This window comes from Uloborus diversus, chromosome 10, assembly GCF_026930045.1.
Source record: "Uloborus diversus isolate 005 chromosome 10, Udiv.v.3.1, whole genome shotgun sequence".
Lineage (NCBI taxonomy): Eukaryota > Metazoa > Arthropoda > Arachnida > Araneae > Uloboridae > Uloborus > Uloborus diversus.
The window spans coordinates 123,609,435-123,624,080 of record NC_072740.1 but is presented as its reverse complement, the minus strand read 5'-3'; the positions used below and the strand labels follow the sequence as shown (position 1 = coordinate 123,624,080).

General features: G+C 33.2%; 1 protein-coding gene across 1 annotated transcript in view; it reads right to left on the bottom strand.

Moving 5' to 3' along the window:
• Positions 1-1,887: 1,887 nt before the first annotated feature.
• The window catches only part of LOC129231163 (putative thiamine transporter SLC35F3), a 68,875-nt gene continuing 56,116 nt past the window's right edge, over positions 1,888-14,646 (bottom strand). Inside the window, exons 6-7 of the mRNA XM_054865411.1 lie at positions 11,322-11,411; positions 1,888-2,111 (exon numbers count right to left, since the gene is read on the bottom strand). Coding sequence (XP_054721386.1) covers positions 1,888-2,111; positions 11,322-11,411 — 314 coding nt within the window. The remainder of the gene's footprint in view (positions 2,112-11,321; positions 11,412-14,646) is intronic.

Here is a 14,646-nt window from a genome sequence, read left to right as displayed (position 1 = left end):
TAACATTAATAATAACTCTGGAGCCGTTAAAAACATGTGAAAAATTCAGAGCTCTGATGAGTTTTTTTTTTTTTTTTTTACAAAAAGTAATGTTAAGAATTAATAAAACAATAAATATCTACCCCTTTACTTGGTATCAAAGATCTGTCACAAATCGTTATAATTTAAAGACGAGTAATTATTTAAATAATGTGAGAAATTATACATTTACTAAAACATGACGCATTCCGAAAATGAAGCATAGCTGTACTTATGAATTATTTACATGAAGAGCCAAAAATATTCAGGGATATTACAGTTACGGAAAAACACAAAATCGTTTCATAAACGTTAATCAAGAGTAACAAAATAAAATGCACATGAAGTTTTTCGACAGTTAAAAAACCAAAAGAAATTTCTAACGCTATCGAGACATTAACCGCCTAACAGGAAATGATTCTAACACTTGAATGAAAAAGCAAAAAAAAAGGTAGACTGAGAGAGATTTTTTTTTATCGCTAGGCTTTCTGTTATAATCTACGAAGCACAAGAACCATTTTTATTAAGATTCTCACTTGTTGATTATAGCAGATTGATTATATATATAATCTTATAGCAGGTTTTTTTTTTTTGGTAATTAATATAAGCTGCTTGTACTCAAGAAAATAATGACAGATATTTTTAGTAGAGTTTTGAATAATGGAAATTTCAAGATAGTAACGGTAAACTGAAATTAAAAGACAGTAACGGTAACTGAAAAGCAATAAATGTACTTTTAAACACTTAACTATGTTTGAAAGCCCTAAAAGCTACTAAGTGATCAAAAGCTGTACTTACTTGTAACTTCGGATAATTAATCCTAGAAAAGTTGTATATTAATCCAATAGTGTACTTCATTCAATGTGAAAGACACACAAACACAATCATCATTTGTCCGCCATATTGAGGTGGTTGAATTTTTGTCTAAGGCAAAAGCGCATGCGCAATGAGTCTTTTTGCGATTGCATGCTGTTTCGGCTCCTCTGCTCTATTTTCTGGCCTGCATTGCACCTTCAGGCACTATGCTTTCACCTTAGAGGGAATATTTTCACTCGTCTGGAACCCCTGGTTATAACAGTGTACTTCATCTCAGACCCAGCAGTTACCCACTTAGCGACACATTTTATCTTTCAACAAGGTTCTACTCCGTGTCACATCTCTAAATCGACTAATAGATTTTAAACAGAAAGAGGAATTTCAGTATTAAACTGGTCAAGCAACTTAGCCAATCTCAATACGATCAAGAATTTGTGGTACCATCAAATCTAAAGAAAGTGGTTCAAGATCTGGTGCCCGCCAACAAAATTGAGCTTGTTGCCGCATTGAAGAGAGTATAGAAACAGTGTTAGAGAGAGAGAGAAACGATTAATGTAAACAGGTAGTAGAATCTGTATGAAAGAGGATTAAAGCATTGAATCCAGCAAAAAATGACGCATTCTAGTATTAATATTGTTTCTTTTGAACGTGTTTTTCTTCCTTTAATTTGAATATTCTAATTTTTTGACTCAATGTAAATCTTCATCACTATAAACTTTTGGATTATTCTGTCTAAGATTATTTTTAATTGAGTATATTTGAAATGCAATGCACACTTTAAGATCTAAGAAAGGTGGCACGTTCATTTAAATACCTAACTTGCACTTATGTTTGGTTAGGATAAACTTTTTTTCCAAATAGTGGGAAGTATTCTATTATTTTGAATTTGAGTTGTAGAAAGATAAAATCTTTACAAATATTTTTTTTTATTTTTTTGTGGTTCTTGAAAGTTTTCAAAAAGTCTTAACTGTCCCCTTCTTGCGCTGAGGTCTTTAATTGATTAATGGAAATAAGTAACATGTAATTAATAACTTCTCTGTCGATATTAAACAATTACTTTCCATTTCCGCTTGGTGCCCTAAGCCGAGATCTTGGTTGTGTAGTCTCTGTGGATTTATTTGACTTGGGACATCTTCTGCAGCGCCATCGAATCAATCTTGTTATATAGTCGGGCCAATTGTCTGGTAACAAAACTAACATAAAGCCAATTGATATCAAAAGAATTCCTGCCAGTTTCATTCCTTCAAATTTCACGTTATATAGATGTACATCTAAAACTGTCAAAGCAATACAGACAAAAATGTTACTTAATGAAACATTTTGAACTTTGTGAAGCACAAAAAAAAAATGAAAGTAAAAAATTATGTATAAAACATTTGTACAAAGAGATGAATACTCATTAAACAGAAACAGTTCAGTTCCCAAAACTCGACCTAATGTGGAACGAAAAATGGCCGCGTTTGAGAAAATGCCGGGTTAACGGAAATGCGGAGCGCGTAACAGGTTTTTTACATACGACGGGGTTTATTTATTTATTTATTTTTTTAGAATATTTTATTCATGTATTCATTTTTTTAAATCCTACTTGGGTATAGCGGTGTTTTTTGAATTTTCCGGTTTATCGAATATTTAGAACTCTACTTAGATTGAAAATTTAAAAGATGCAATTTTGCTGCAAAATTGATGTCTTATATGCACAATAATGCAAACCGTTTGTAATAATATCTTCCTTTCTTTTCTTTTCTACTCATCTGTTTTTCTTTTTGGTGTGTTTCTCGAACAATCTACATCAGCGTTTCTGAACTTGTTTTGGCTCACGAACGAGTAAAAATTAGTTTAAGAATTTCGTCGATCTGCGATTTTTTTATTCTTTACAAAAAATATTTGCTAGGTATTAAAGAGTTGTTGCAGAAGTTAATTATAATATTTTTGTCAAGATTTACTTCGAATAATATTTAAATAAAAATAATAAATAATTACTGTATTGGGTATAAGTAATGATTTTGCACTATTATTAGTTTGTTTACTTGTCGAATAATTATTTTTTAAGGTAGGCAGTTAAAAAATATTCGTGGACCGGTCTTTTTTTTTTTTTCCCCGTAATCGGTGCCAGTTTGTCGTACCAGTGGTTGAGAATCTTTGATCTATTATACTGCATTGAAATCTACACTAAATCACCAAAAGTATTGGGACTCTTTTCAAAAATTCATTTTTTCTGATTTCTCGAGAAATCAGCGACCAATTGTTCTGTAACTTTTGTCACATAAAAGGTACGCTCCAAGTGTCATTTTCCGATCAAATGACACATGATTTAGAGGACCAGCTACACTGAGAAAAATAATGATTTTTGATCATAGCTCACAATGTAGAGTTAATTTTTATATTTTCGTGGAAATATCACGTATATTCACGAAGATTTTAGCATTTCTTTCAAAAATATAAATTTTATTTGAAGGTTTCTAGCTCATAAGACGCAGTTTTCTGTCGCTCCTTACCAAACCTTTCAGAATATTTGACAGCATACAAGAGAAACATAATTACTAAAATGTAAAATTAAAATATTGTAAAATTGATGAAATATGAACGTTTAAGAGCCAATTTTTTTAAGGATCAGGCAGGCTAGAGTTGACATTTTTGATTTTGCTGAAATTTTCAGGATATGTCCCTTATATAAAACTACTAAAACGTGTTTTTTTATTTTTGCAAAAAAAAAAAAAAAAATTTCTCTAAGTTTTTGGAGGTCAAAGTCGGACTTTGTTCGTTTTTTCTTTGAAAAAAAAAACATACCAGTTTTCGTAGGCCAATACTTTTTACTTTAAGAGTGAATCGTGGCACTGGCGATTATTTTGTGTTCTACTATATCCTCGATATATGTTAGTACTTAATTAGTTAGTAGACTTACGCAAAGGTCAGGGGTCATTCAAAGTTGCACAAAAAAAGGTTTTTTTCTGCAACTTTGACCGACGAAATCTTATCGCGCCAACAGTGAGCCACAGTAGTATATATTTTAGTAAATAACATACCAAAGAGTAGTATCCAAAAAGAGAAAGATTTGTGTGGCTGACTTTTGGCGTACTGAAATATTTGACTCTAAAATTGCAGAAATCACAAAATTACAGGACTTTCAAGGTCATTAATTTTTTGCGCCAAGAATCAGCAGATATGAAACTACCTGGAGAAGAAGGCTTTCTTGTCGTAGAAACACAATCCGTTAACAAACCTATGGCTACTGTTTCCACTTTTTCATAATTGGGCTCTTAACTTTGCTCAACGAGTGTTTCTTGGCGCTTCTGAAAAAATGCCAATTACCTGCTTTTAAGTATTTATTACTATTATTTGCAATAACATTATCATAAATTTTCATAAGCTAACTAAAATGGTAACAAAAGACAACATATACTTGGACCCAAATTGAAAACTAATTCTATAAAATACTCAGTATGCAACAAAAAATCTGTCTACTTGGCCAATTGACTTTTCTTGTAACATCTTGTCTGCCCTTTTCCATCGGTAATTAGTTCATATTCGAAATTGTATTTGAGAATAATGAAGCAGTTCAAGTGCGGTAAGCAAACTGTTGTACAAAAAAAAAATAAAGCAATGTTTATAAAACTCATATCTGATACAAATATGGCCTGCCATACTAAGTTTATAATGCCAATTTAATATTCTACTCGTGTAATTAATATAATATAAACAAGAACTAAAAAAAAATATATTAATTTGAATTTTTGGCATCTTGAATTCAAATTATGTTTTTCGCAATCACGAGCGTGTGTGTGTATGAATGTGCGTGTGTGTTTGTGTAGGCGCATGTGTGTGGGTGCACGTGTATGTATGCATGTGTGTGTGGGTGCACGTGTATGTATGCAGTGCTGTGTGTGTAGGCGTCCGTGTATGTGTGTGTATGTATGTAGGCTTATGTGTTTGTGTGCAGGCATGAGTGTGTGTATGTGTGTGTGTGTGTAGGATATGGACACAACCTAGAGACGGTTTTCGCAAGAGGAGCAGCATCGTAAGGGCGGTCGACGCGACGGTGGTGCTGGCAGAGGGTGCTGGCGGGAAAATAAAATGATAGGAATTCAAAACAGTCAAGTGAGAACAATAAGCAATCGTGATTGCTCAAAAAACTTACGTATTCAATTGTGCATTCTTGATCAATGTCGTTAACGCCATGAAAAAATTCCGAACATGCAAAAAAAATCTGGAGGCTTTAATGTGCCGTCCTTTTTTTTTTTTTTTTTTTTCAATCTGTAAAGAGGCTTCTGATTTGTGAAGAAATCATACATCAGAAAGGTTGAAATAATATTTTTCCATTATGATCTCTCATGTTCTCATGTTGATGTTCTCTCATTTCTTTTGATGTGCTTTCTGGGATGATTTTATAGCAGTTTCCTCTCAAATCATGAAAATATCATAATCGTGCAATTTTTATTTTTATGAGAAGTGCGTTTTTTTCCAATGGAATTTGAGAAGGGCCTAGCCACACTTGAGCAGATTCATTATTCTGAAATGGAATTTCCTAATTCTGAACAAGTTACAGATGGAAAAGGGAAGGCGAGATGTTACTAAAAAAGTTGCCTGGTCAAGTAGACAAATAGAAAATAAGAAATAACAACGTTCGCAGAAAAGTGTTTCGGCGTTACAAAAGCTTATGTCTTTTGTCGGGTGTCTTTACACCCATAAACTGATTTCTTTTGCATTGAAAAAGGCGTTCCTTGTAACCCCGAAACACGTGTCTGCAGTAATATCCAATTCCTGCTATTTGACGTTGTTATTTCTTACTTTACTTTTCATTCACAAAATTATCTATTTATTTTAGACAAATAGAGTTTTTGTTGCATACTGAGAATATTTTATAGACTTAATTTTCAATTTGGTTCCAAGTATATGTTGTCTTTTGTAACCATTTTAGTTAGCTTATGAAAATTTATGATAAAATTATTGCAAATCATAGTAATAAATACTTAAAAGCAGGTAATTGGCATTTTTTCACAAGCGCCAAGAAACACTCGTTGAGCAAAGTTTAGAGCCCAATTATGAAAAAGTTGAAACAGTAGCCATAGGTCTGTTAACGGATTGTGTTTCTATGACAAGAAAGCCTTCTTCTCCAGGTAGTTTCATATCTGCTGACTCTTGGCGCAAGAAATTAATGACCTTGAAAGTCCTGTAATTTGTGATTTCTGCAATTTTAGAGTCAAATATTTCAGTACGCCAAAGGTCAGCCACACAAATCTTTCTTTTTTTGGATACTGCTCTTTGGTATGTATTTGCTGAAATATATACTACTGTGGCTCACTGTTGGCGCGAGAAGATTTCGACGGTCAAAGTTGCAGAAAAAAAACTTTTTTTTTGTGCAACTTTTGAGTGACCCCTGACCTTTCCATTAGTGGTCCACCGGAAACTAATTAAGTACCAACATATATCGAGGATATAGTAGAACACAAAATAATCGCCAGTGCCACGATTCACTCTTAAAGTAAAAAGTATTGGCCTACGAAAATTGGTATGTTTTTCTTTAAAAAAAAAAACGAACTAAGTCCAACTTTGACCTACAAAAACTTAAAGAAAAAAAATTTTTTTGCAAAAATAAAAAACACGTGTTTTAGTAGTTTTATATAAGGGACATATCCTGAAAATTTCAGCAAAATCAAAAATGTCAACTATCCAGCCTGCCTGATCCTTAAAAAAAAAACTGGCTCTTAAAGTAATTGAATTATCACTTCGCATTAGGGTCGTCCTTTAAGATGTACTTTTGAAAATGTTTATAGGCCTTCCTCCCATTTTGGTTTTTGCCCTAAAATAAGACTTCCATGAAAATTTCAGACTTATATGAAATAATTTTCAGGTGTCGCTACTGAGCTTCAAAGTTTTGAAAATTCAACACTTTTCCAATAATTTGAAGCATTAGTTTTTCGATAAACTGAAAAATACATTATAAAAAAGTCAATATCAATTACTGAAAAACGGGAAGGTTACATTTCTCCTTTTACTAGATCAACTCATATTCAGCTTTAATATTGAGATGGGAATTTTTATAATCATAAGCTCAGAGCGAAAGCCTTCAACAGAACATTGCGACAACGCGTATAAAAAAGGGCAGGAAGTAATCCATCCTGATGCACTGCAAACGAACTCTCTATTCAGTATCTCAGAACGAAAAGCATCAGTTAAAATACTGCTTAAGATTTGAAAAATCAATAGGCAGCTGATGTTCCTTTGACTTGACTGGATCGGAGCATATTTAAAAGACATTATAAGTTATTTACGGAAACTTTTTATTGAGTGCCAGTCATTGCTGAAATATAACTTTGAATACCAAAACTTCAATCAGGAATAGAATATACAATCGCTTCAGCAGTTTACGAAATAATTAGAATCCTGGGATATTGTGACTCTGGTAACTTGATGCTTGATTTTGGACGAGCATATTTATGCTTAGGTTAAAATTTAAGAAATTCTTAGATCTGCACAACGCCAATAATTGTTAACGCAACTCAAGCCGTATTTTCTTAGACTTGTCTTAAGAAATGGATTCGTTTAAGCCTCAGTAGATTAGAAATCAACTTATGTGAGCCTGACTATAAACAAATGACCGAGTCTGTGTTTTGATATAACGTCAGTAATTACAGCATGTGCCTTTATTTTGGAAGAGGTGAGCAAAGTATTTCCCTGGATCTTTAAGGCGTTGTAATGTTCTTGAAACTATGCTCGAGGCAAATGTAGTAACATTGAAATTAAGTTACAACGAACTTGAAGGGACCGAAAATTTTGTTCGTTGTAACGAGAATTTCTTTGTAATGGAATTCCAGCAATGCAGTGGAAATTATAACGGTACTGAAAATTTACTTCGCTGAAACGGATATTTCGTTGTTTTGGTATTTGTTGGGACGGGATTTCACTTTATAATCAACTTTGTTAGCCCTGAAATGTAGATAATAAAGTTCCAATGCTCAAAAATATTATGAACTTATGGTTCCAAGATGCTAAATCTTCCATCAATCAAAGTAATTTTTATGCTGCTTTATCTGATGTTTAAACTTATGCAAAACTAATCACAAATGCATCAGATATTGTCAACAAAAATCAACTTGAACAGCTCTCGCCTCGATATGACTAAACATTTTTTTTTAAAGATACCATAATATATCTTGATTTTTCAAAGAGAAATTCGCTTTAGAGTTCTTGAGGTATTATCAAGAAAGATCGTACTCAATCAATGGGGGGGGGGGGGGAGTACTCTCTCAAAATATATTAGTTTAGAAATAATTTTGAACAGCAAGAAAAATCTGAAGTTCGTAATAAATGCTCGTTTGCTGCAAAATATTATCTGCAGAGTTAATTGTACGTAGCAACTGTGTGTTTTGCCCCAAGGCTTCATAATCAGCTCTTAAAAAAGTAAAAGGACATGAAATAATTAATGAGGTTTATAAGTGTGTAATAAACGACTTTCTTGGACAGAAGTGACCCTGAGTTCCAGAGAAATTCTTTGTCCTTACGTTTTTTGACAATATTTCTCTAGAAACGAAAGGGAAAATGGTCGACACTTTAAAAACAGAATGAGGTAATAAATTGAAGGGAGCCCTGGTAGATCCTGATGCAGTTTTTAAGTAGGTCTAGATGATTTTACATCAAATAACTCAAAAAGTTTATTTAAAACCTTGAACATACCAACAGATAAAAAAAAGTCAGAAAATGGAAAGGCAGAAAAAGTAATGGAGTAAAATTACAGAAAAAGTAATGCAGTTATTTGTTCATTAAACTACGATGGTTACCAATGGGGAGGGCAGAGCCCGATCATTCTGATATTGGACATGGGGCACATTTCTATTTCAGGGTCCCCCTAGAACCCGACTAAGATTTTTGAAGACACTGGGCATGAAATTCATTTTGTGCCCCCTCCCCCTATTCCCGCTTATTCTGAAGCTATAAAATATTTCGATACTTGCGTATTCACACAACCATGCTAAATTTGGTGGTATGAGGTACCATCATCACACATACCTCATATCACAACATTTAAAAAGTAGAAGAGATATAGTATACGATAATTCTATAAGATGTGGTTAAACTTTGCCCGTTCCAGTTCCGTAAATATCAAAGTTATCTATGATATAACTTTTAATAGTAAATACAGACTAAACTTGGAGTGGTTTTGAGATTTGTAAATAGATCAAATTTTGAAAAGGAATTTTTATTTTTTAGGATTTTTTTTTCCTTCTCTTGGCAGTTGCAAAACTACCAATGATATCATTATACTCTAAATTTTGAGTGAACTCATTATTTATTTTTAATTAGCATGATAAATTGAGGGGATTTTGGGCCCCCTGAATCTAAGAGGAGGGGCCTGTGCCCCGCATGCCCCTGCAGTAATCAGGCTCTGGGGGGGGGGGGGACATCATGGCGCAGGTTATGACATTGAAAATTCTAGGTAAGATTTTTTTTAGTGGCTCATTTCGGTTTTTTTTTTTTTAGGGGGGGGGGATGGAGGGCGGTCAATAGTATTTAGGGGCAGGAATCAGCCTTCGCTCTTTGGGGGGTTGGGCATTCCTGATTAAGAGTTGCAAATTTTTTGCAAAACATGGATTGGCACTGATGGAAGAGTGCAATAAACTTCATACAAAACACTACTTGTTGCTGCCAGTGAAGCAATTTTGAAGTAACTATCCGTACTGGCATTTTGTTGTCCTAAATGGTCCCTTATCCTTCTAATTCGTTTTTGCAATTTAGTTAATTTGACACGTTTTCTGGCATTTTGATTTGAAAAAAATTAAATTGAATGAAATACTTAGTAAATCGCATTTCCTCTGAAGTTAGAAAAATAATTTTTTCCAGAAATTAAAAGTTTCCAGCTGCGGTAGTGCCCCTAAAAATTTATCTTAAAAATCTAAAAAAAAGTAAAATAATTATTTTTCAGAAGCTGGATCAAAACCCATAGGTGCCCCATAGTAAATTCACAATTTTTATTAAAACGCTCATATAAGGACCACCCTACTGCGCATGCACGAAAGATAACAATTTTTAGAATTCATAATGTTAAACCCAAGTAGATCTTCCTACTTCAGATTCCAGTTCAATATCTTAAAAATTTCGAAAGATATCGGCGATTTAATGAGCTGATTTTCAATAATCCTTGCGCAACAAATCATTAGGGGTCTTCCGCAAATTTGCAACATTCGCCTGCAATTGTTCAGTGTGATTCGCGGCAAAAACAGATTATTTGAGAACTATCCCTCACGATTCATAGTTTATCCAAGAGTCATTGAAATTCTGCTCATTTGATCGGTGATACCTTTCTAAATTTTAATTGGTCTGTAATTTTATTATGAGTTGGAAGATCTACTTGGGTTTTAAATTATGAAGGCTATAAGGCGCCATCTTTCGCGCACGCGCAAGTGAAAAATTAATAGCTTAAAACTTTCACATTTCATCAAATTTTCAATATTTTAATTTCAAAATTTATTATTATGCTTCTCTTGTATGCTGTCAAATGTTCTGAAAGTTTGGTAAGGGGTTACACCGGAAAATCTACGTGTTATAACTCAAAAACCTTCAGATAAAATTTGTATTTTTGACAGAAATGCTTATCTTCATGAATATAAGGGATACATTCACGAAAATGTAAAAAGGAATTCTACATAGTTCGTAAACTTATTTGTGAAATTCAAAGCTTATTCCCAGCTATTTACGATGAAGGATGGTCAAAAACCTTTTGTTTTTGTTTTGTGTTTTTCTTAATTTGGTTGCTGGTCTCCTAAATACATGGGTGGTTTCCTAAATACTTTTTAGTGGAAAATGGTAGCTAGAGCATACCTTTTATGTGACGAAAGTTACAGAACAATAGATCTCTTGTTAGTCAAAAAATCCGTAAAAGTGTGAATTTTTGAAAGTGTCACAATACTTTTGAGGCTATAGTGTATTTGAAAGAATATGTTTCGTGAAATTTTGTACTTTCCCAAAAGTCTACATTGAAGTATTTAAATATTTCCTGCAGTTTATCATTATATATTTCATCAATTCCGAATTATAAAATGTTTTTCAATTTTTTTTCGACTGCGTTTAAAACTTAAGTCACTATAGAATTTTCTTTTAAAACAACTTTCTATTATTTTAAATTTTCTCGTTTTTACAAATTTCTTACTTTATAAAACCGAACAAATTTTTCCTCCTTTTGCATACTCTTACACTACTCATAGCTACTTTCAAAGTTTTATGTTTCCGCTTAAAACAGTTTATAATTCAAATAATAAAAATATTGGCATGATAAACACGGACTGCAGTTTTCAATTTCGACTTGATTGCATAGAGAACAGCACTTTTTAGTTTTGGAGCTATTATTAACTCTCTGGTGGTCAAGCATCCGAAATTTATTTGTCTAGCCAAATCATTATTTCATTACATCACTAACACGAATATAATAATTTTGTTTAAAGCAAAATATTGTATCCCCCCCCCCCCCTCTTTTCTTTAAATGCAAATTAACTTACCTGCAGAAACTGGCACAGCAGAAACGATGCCTAACTTAAGAAATGTGTCATAATCGTGAATTATGTCGAAGTTTTCCATGACATTGGCAACTGCAAAAATACAATGATATCAGAAATTTGTAAAGAAATAAAAGCAAAATATGTTTAAAAAATATATATGACTTTGCAAGCATAAAAATATTTTGCAACACTAAAGTACAGTCGTGTTCAAAATTATAAGGACAGCAAAAAATTTGCACAGAAAAAAAAATCTGAAATAATTCAGTGAAAATTTATACACAAAATGCCTTTTTATGCTAGAAATCATTACTACATACAAAACATTTGAAAATACGGGGGGAAAAACGTTTTGTTGTGATTATTTTAAAAAAAAACTGTCATTGTAAAAGCTGAACAAAATTATAAGGACAACGAGCGTTTTGCCCCTGAAAAACCCTTCGAATTAATAATATCCCCCTATTTTTCAATCACCTTTTATCATGGAAGTTGTAGTTTAAAACTAGTAATTAAGGGTGATTTTGGTTTAAAAATATTGCTCAGTACATCAACATTAATAATTCATTCTTCCCTCACAAAAAATATTGGTATAGTTTCCGTCCGTAGCGAAACTTCCTCAGACTATTACTGAGCCGCCTCCAAATGTACGCTTTGACATTTTTTTCTTCACATAGATCGTACCAGAAGTAGCAAAAACTATCTAGTCCATCCTAATTAAACTTTTTCTCATTTTGAAACATTACATCATTATGTTCTTTTTACCCATCATAACGCATTTTTGGCACGCTCAACCCTTGGTCTCTTATGAATTTTTTTAAGAGTCTGTCATGACATTAGTTTCACATAGTAAAACTTTTTCCCTTTTTGTAAAAGGTGTTGAACAGATCGAGCACTGCATGGTAACTTGAATTCCCATCTAATATCTCTCGATGATTGTTTTTTGGATCAAACTCGTCTTATCATCATTAGTTTTTCACACAGAGAAGCAGATTTCGTACCTTTTCGTCTTTGTCGACCTTGTTTGCCAGAATTAGTGAGAAAGATTTAAATAACCGATCTCTCTATTCAAATTTGTTTCGATTCACGTACAGTAGGGGAAGCTGCTGTACCCACGGACAAAATTCACTTTTCAATTTTTGCTGGTCTCTGGGAATGGATAATCGATCGGAAAAAATTTCTGGCAGAATCTACAACTTATCATCTAATTTGTCAATTTTTGTCAGGTGAAAATCTCAAAACTTTCAACTTAAAATTTTTTTTCTTAAAAACCATCTTTTTTGTCCGTGGGTACAACACCCCGTTCACCCCGCGGACAGGTACCTTTGTACCCATGGACATATAAAACAAATAATATATAAATAGGTCTGAGGAAACTCAATTATACTCAATACATTTTCATAAGTCATTTTATATTGAAATACTTCAAACATATATTGAAAATAACATTAAATAAAATATCCAACACAAGCTAAACTTCGAAAATTAATCGAAGGTTTTTTCCCTTTTTTTAATTTTCCTTAATTTTTAACAACAGTGAACTCTTTAAAAAAGTTTGTACTCTTAAGAGAGTTATTGATGTTATGAATATAATTAATGTGTTTTTAAACCAAAAAAAAAAACTAGATTCATGACAGTATGGCTCTCTATGTATAACTTTATGTGCAAATAGAAACCTTTAATCAAAATTAATCCATTACAAAAAACTCAGTTTAGATTAAACCAACAAAAATATAGAAAAGTCGACTTCAAATGAAAAACAGGTGGGATTGACGGCCTGTAGATCCTACAACAGGTGGGGGATACTTCAACACTATATCTTCAAGCCCTACTTCAAATTCATCATCATTGTTGAAATCAAATTTCGGACGTTGATGACAAGGCACCATTTTGAGTTATTTCACGTTGTAAGAAGACTCAGATGTGACCCAAGGAGACTAAAAATTGCCGTCCGTGGGTACACAGTGTTTATGTGTCCTTGGGTACAAAGGTACGCCATTATGGTTTTGCAAGGCAGTCACATCGACAGAACCAGTTTTACATCATTAAAAATCAGAAACAAAACCTTCAAAATATAGGAAATCATAAATACCTACAACAAAAATAATTCATACAATCCACGACGGACGAAAAAAAAAAAAAAAGAAAAATGCTCGTTTTTTTTTTTTTTACTTAGATCCTACTAAAACCGAAAAAATGTGATAGGATCTTAAATACGTGAAATACACCGCCAGCTCAGTCATTTCCAGCCGAGGACTGCAGTTTCGTGCTTATTAGCACTCATCAGCCCGGCATAGGAGTGACTGAACTGGAGGTGGAAAACCTCTTAAGTAAGCCAAGAGTGCCAAACAAACTGGTAGCTAATAAAGAATTAGCACTGACCAGACGAGTGACCAATGGTTCGGTTCAACTCGAATTTTGAAGGCAAGGCAGGTATATTCAGTAAGTTACCGCCCTATAGCCAGAGCTAAGGCAGAAATACGTGAAATACACCGCCAGCTCAGTCATTTCCAGCCGAGGAGTTGGCTGGAAATGACTGAGTTGGCGGTGTATTGAAAGATACATTTTCAATTGTCGTAAACAAGAACGTGATGAGAAATGTGATGAATTTGTAACAGATTTACGAAAATTAATCAAGCATTGTGAATATGGAACTTTAGCGGACCATATAATACGCGACCGTATTGTTTTGGGAATAGCTGATAGAAACATTCAGGAAAGATTGATGCGAGAAACGGATTTATCCCTGCAAATCGCGATAGAGACATGCAGAGCTGCAGAACTGAGCAAGCAGCAGTCTGATATTATACAACGGAAAGAAGAAATAAATCTCCTAACGAGAAAAGACTACAGAAAAAGAAGGAATAAATACGAAATTTCAATCCTCAGTACCTTGCGAAATAAACGAATCGGCAAAATCTGACTTGTTGCGTAAAAAGAGTGACTCGAGTTATTTGTGCAAGAAATGTGGCTGGCAACATTCATAAGGACAGTGCTTTGCGTACGGGAAACAGTGCAATTTATGTAAGGGACTAAATCATTTCGCGATATGCTGTAAACATAAGTCAAAAGCTGTGAATTCGATTCAAGAGAATTTCATTGTTGATGCTGTTTTTAATGATGGTGCTCGTAATTCATGTTGGATGCATAAAAATAGAGGTAGGAAATAAAATTTTGATATGTAAGTTAGATACAGGTTCTAGTGTAAACGTCATCCCAAATAATGTTTTTAATTCCTTAAATTGTACTAATTATGTTAGACTTACTAATTTAATGTTGGAGGCATTTGGTGGAATTCAAATTATGCCAATAGGCATTGTTAATTTAGAAT